Source organism: Vombatus ursinus, unplaced genomic scaffold (assembly GCF_900497805.2).
Source record: "Vombatus ursinus unplaced genomic scaffold, bare-nosed wombat genome assembly UNPS02015316.1, whole genome shotgun sequence".
Lineage (NCBI taxonomy): Eukaryota > Metazoa > Chordata > Mammalia > Diprotodontia > Vombatidae > Vombatus > Vombatus ursinus.
Genome location: NW_020955094.1, coordinates 57,967 through 62,459, shown reverse-complemented (window position 1 = coordinate 62,459; position 4,493 = coordinate 57,967). Strand labels below are relative to the sequence as shown.

Sequence of the window (4,493 nt, the reverse complement as noted above, 5' to 3'; positions counted from 1 at the left end):
TGTGTGTGTGTGTGTGTGTGTGTGTGTGTGTGTGTGTGTGTGTGTGTATACATACACCTTACTCCCTATCCCGTAGTATATTGTAAGCTCCTACAGGGGCAAGGACTGGGACTGTCTCACTTTTTTATTTTCCTCCCCAGCAGATAGCACAGTGCTTAGCATGTACCAGGGTCTTCTTAAATATTTGTTGATTAATTGGTATATCATAATATGACTTGAAACCATGGGGGAGCTTTAATTCATTTACATGACACCTGAACGTTTGTAAATTGCTTTCCTCACTCAATTTCATGAGATAGAAAGTTAGCACAAATTCAAAAACCCCATTACCAGATGAGGAAACTGAGACTTTTAAAGGTTAATTGACTGACTTGAGGTCACACAGCTAATAAATAGCAGGGCTCAAACTTGAACCTAGATATTCAGTGTCCAAACCCAGGGCTCTTTCCACAATACTTTGCAGTAGGAAATAAAGCACAATTACAAGGAGTGGTTACTTTTACTTCCTGATCCTTTCTTGTCAGTGTCTCCTGTCCATTGTAGGTGAAATGGCTCTGTTGTCATGGAATCATTGGGTCAATCACCTGTTCCCTTACTGAGTAGATGCCGAGCTATCCCCCATTATGGTTTATCTTCTTTTAAGAGATATACCTAACTTTCCTCCACGATTCAGTTCGCTGTTTGCCAACATTTCCTACTGTCAAGGGAGTTCTGACTTATCTAGCCTAAATTCCTTTGCCATTTAAGCCTATTTCTTCTTATTCAGTTCTTCACAGAGAAGAAGAATGACTCTGAATGCCCTTCATTTACCTGAAGATTATATTAACTCCTTAATTGTGCAATAGTAGTATATAGATTGGTTTCCTTGGAATGTGAATATTTGATTAAAAAATGAATCCATTTATTCCTATTATAATATAGTTTTCTTTACTTGCATTTTTTTTTCTGATAGGATTTTGTTTTTGTTTTTTTAGTAAATCATATTTGATCATTGTGGGGGAAAATATACATATACCGTGGGTATGTGTACACACATTTTAAAATATAAAAAATAAGACCACAGTGGTTTCCAATCAACTAATATTAATGGAACATTACTATATAGTATAAATAGATATATTTTTGAATATCAATTTCTATGCTTGTTCATCCATCTGAAAAGTATAATCAAACAAAATTTTGATAGGCTTTGGGGGTGGAATTTGATGTGCTGATTGTATGAACAAGGCACATCTGTGGAGTGGTGAATAGCTTGGTTTGCATGGAGATTAGAGAATTCAAGTCGGAGAGTGGTAGTATATGAAGCTAAAAGGGTAGGCTGGGAGCAGATTGTAAAGAATTTTAAATGCTTCCCAAAACCCTCGGGGAATCTGCTTACTTTATCCAAGGGACATGTTATAAAAGCAACTCATCAGTAATCCACATAATAGGCCTCTCTCAGAGTTTATGGGTACCTTTGGGCTTTGGATTTTTGTACATCTTCATTAAAGGCTAACCACTTTATTTGCTTTATTTTTAATGGCCATTAAGTAAGTCATCAAGTGTATAAGTAATGTGTGACAGTGAAGTATATTAATAATTAAGTATCCTGAAAGCAGACTCTTGTTTTTCAGCTTGCCAAGAATATTGGGAATGCAGGTTTTAATGAGATTATGGAATTTTGTCTGCCAGCTGAAGATTCTGTCAAGCCCAATCCAAGCAGCGACATGTAAGTGCAAAACAGCTATCCTCAATTTAAAACTACCAATTGTGTGCTCCATCAGATCTCAGTCCATTGGAGCTATGGAGATATCTTTGGGGTATGTTATCTCATTAGCAGATATTCAGAAATAGATCTACTAATTTTCTGCCCTCTTTCTCAACCTGCTATGCACTGTATCTGGACCATATATAAGAGCTAATCAGTAGTGATAAGGTTGTCATAGAATCATGGAAGTGGTTGTGGTAAGGTCGAAGAAATACACATATAGCAATAATCATTTTATCAGCAAATCATCTTTCATGCAATTCATTTACTGTCTTTTATAATCTGAGCTCATTTCATTCTAGTTTTTAAATTTTTATTCATTTAATTTAAAAAAATTTTATTCCTACTTTGTCTTATGTGTTATCTTAAAGACTTGATATAAGCAGTTCTGACCTTTTGTTTTGAATTCTATGATTTTAGGGAATTAAATATGAGTAGGTGGCTCCTCATTCTGTTACAGATCCTGAAGCCGAATGTTCAGAAACTTAACTTTTTTTCTCTTGGATATATCCTTTATGGTAGCTTAAACAAAGGTGGAGAAGGTGGCAAAACACAAACCATTTTAGTAATTTCTCTGTCTAGATAAAGGTGGTCTTTCTCCTATCATCTGGCTGTATATGTGTGCACATATGCTGCCTTTTGTCTCTTGCTGTTTGCCCTCATCAGTCACTTTCTTTTTGCATTTCTCTCCTCATAAATTCTGATTCTCTGAGGGTGTTAGTTGTCATAGATACAAGTCACATATCTGCTTCCTTCCTTTGCCCCACTGTATGCCTGCAGATATGCTGGGAAGGGTTTTGCTTTAAAGAAAAATCTGCTTTTTGAAAAAATACATATTCTTCTTTATTCCTTGCTGATAAAAAAAACAAACAAAATTAAAAACCTAAAACTTGAACTTTTATGCCTCATTAGGCATTTCTTCCCCTCAGTGAGGAAGGGCTTAACCCTAAGCACTGCTCTCCTGATTCTGCTGTACAGAGTACAGATTAGCTAAGCATCCTACTGTCTTCTAGGGATGAAAGACTTGTACCAAAGTGAGCAAGTATTGGCTTGTCTTTCCCTCTTATTTTAGTGGTAGTTAAAATTTATATCCTGCCTAGAGGTCACTTACCCATCCGTATGTAGTATACTCCCTGCAACTGGGGTGACTTCTTGCTAGCTGATCCCTTACATACAAAAACTCCTAGTGTACTAAGGTAATACATGGCGTAGTGCCTTATACCCGTAATAGATATTTGTTGAATAATAACAGATCACATAAAACGTATGGGACTTAAGCTACCAAAACACATACAAATTTAATGTAAATAAAATCACAAAACAATCTTTTTAGAAATAAAGAATGAGCTTCATAATTGGAGAGAGATTCAGTGATCTTGCCTGGATTGTACTAATATAATAAAAATGACATTGCCACCTAAATCAATTACAGATAATTCTGTATCAATGCAATTGCCAAGGGAATAGTTTATAAATTAAGGCAGAACAATAACAAAATTCGTTTGGAGGAATGTAAGATCTAGAATCTTATGGAAAATAACTTTTTAAAAGTATGAATGAAGGGGACACAATATTACCAGACTTCATATTATGTTACAAAGTAGAAAACATTGACATTTTTTGGTGTTGACAACCAGAAAAATAGATCGGGGAAATAAACAAGGTAAGCAAAACCCAGAAGCAAATTAAAACAGTAGTTTAGCATTTGATAAACCTAAGGAGATAAAAAACACAAATTACTTGGGGAAGGGGTACCTATTTAACCAAACTTTAAAAAAAACCTGGAAAACAATTTTACAAAAATTAGCTGTAGACCAACATTTGCATCATTTACAAAAATAAGCTTCAAATAGATGCTTGATCTAAATATAAAAAGCCCCATTAAAAAGAAAAAAAAAGTAACAAGACATAGGAGGTGCTACCCTTTTACAACTATGCCTAATGGGAGAATTCTTATCCAAATAAGTGGAAGAGGTGATCCTAAAAGATAAAAGAAACTGTTTCTTCATTTAAGTAAAGTTAAAGGACTTTTGCCTAAGTTAATCAAGATAAAATAAGAAAAACTGTCAAGCTGAAAAAAATCCTTGCATCAATAAATTCAGCTGACAAATTCACCCAAGGAAATGATTTTTTTTTTCCTGGTGCAGTAATTTTCCTTGTGGTCCTTTGTATATAAGACATTTCATAATGATATCCTCAACTGTACTTTTACAAAAGGCAGAGAATGTTGTTCAAGTGGGTAATTCTGGTATTGTTCCAATAAAGGCAGAAGGCATAACAGTAAATTGTAACTCACTGGGCTAAGTTAAAAATAGTTGGTTCTGATATTTTGTGTTCAGATGGTATAACTTATTACACAAAAGTAAAGGAAGTAGACTATATTTAGACTCTAGGTGAATGGATAGTTCACAGATCGAGTTAACTGCCTCGGAATAACTAGTGGCTTATGGTTTTGGCAGGTTTTAGTCTGAAAGCAGCTTGTAATTATGTTGTCTGCAAAGTGGATTTTCTGTATTGTAAGCAGTACCTGTTAAGTTCCTCCCTTTCATCTTTGAATTCTAAATCTAATGCCAAGGCCTCTAGGAAACCTTTCCTGATCTCCTTGGTTAGAAATAGGTTTGGAGCAGGGCAGCTAGGTGGGGCTAGATAGAGCATCAGCCCTGGAGTCAGGAGGGCCTGAGATCAAATCTGGCCTTAGATACTTACTAGCTGTGACCCTAAGCAAGTCACTTAACCCTGATTATCT

At 35.3% G+C, this 4,493-nt stretch overlaps 1 protein-coding gene across 4 annotated transcripts in view; it reads left to right on the top strand.

The window, feature by feature from the left end:
- ASAP2 (ArfGAP with SH3 domain, ankyrin repeat and PH domain 2) overlaps positions 1-4,493 on the top strand; it is a 166,594-nt gene that overhangs the window by 105,171 nt on the left and 56,930 nt on the right. For all 4 annotated transcript variants that reach the window (XM_027847176.1, XM_027847174.1, XM_027847175.1 and 1 more), the window contains exon 15: positions 1,614-1,708. In XM_027847176.1, the coding sequence (XP_027702977.1) occupies positions 1,614-1,708 (95 nt within the window). The remainder of the gene's footprint in view (positions 1-1,613; positions 1,709-4,493) is intronic.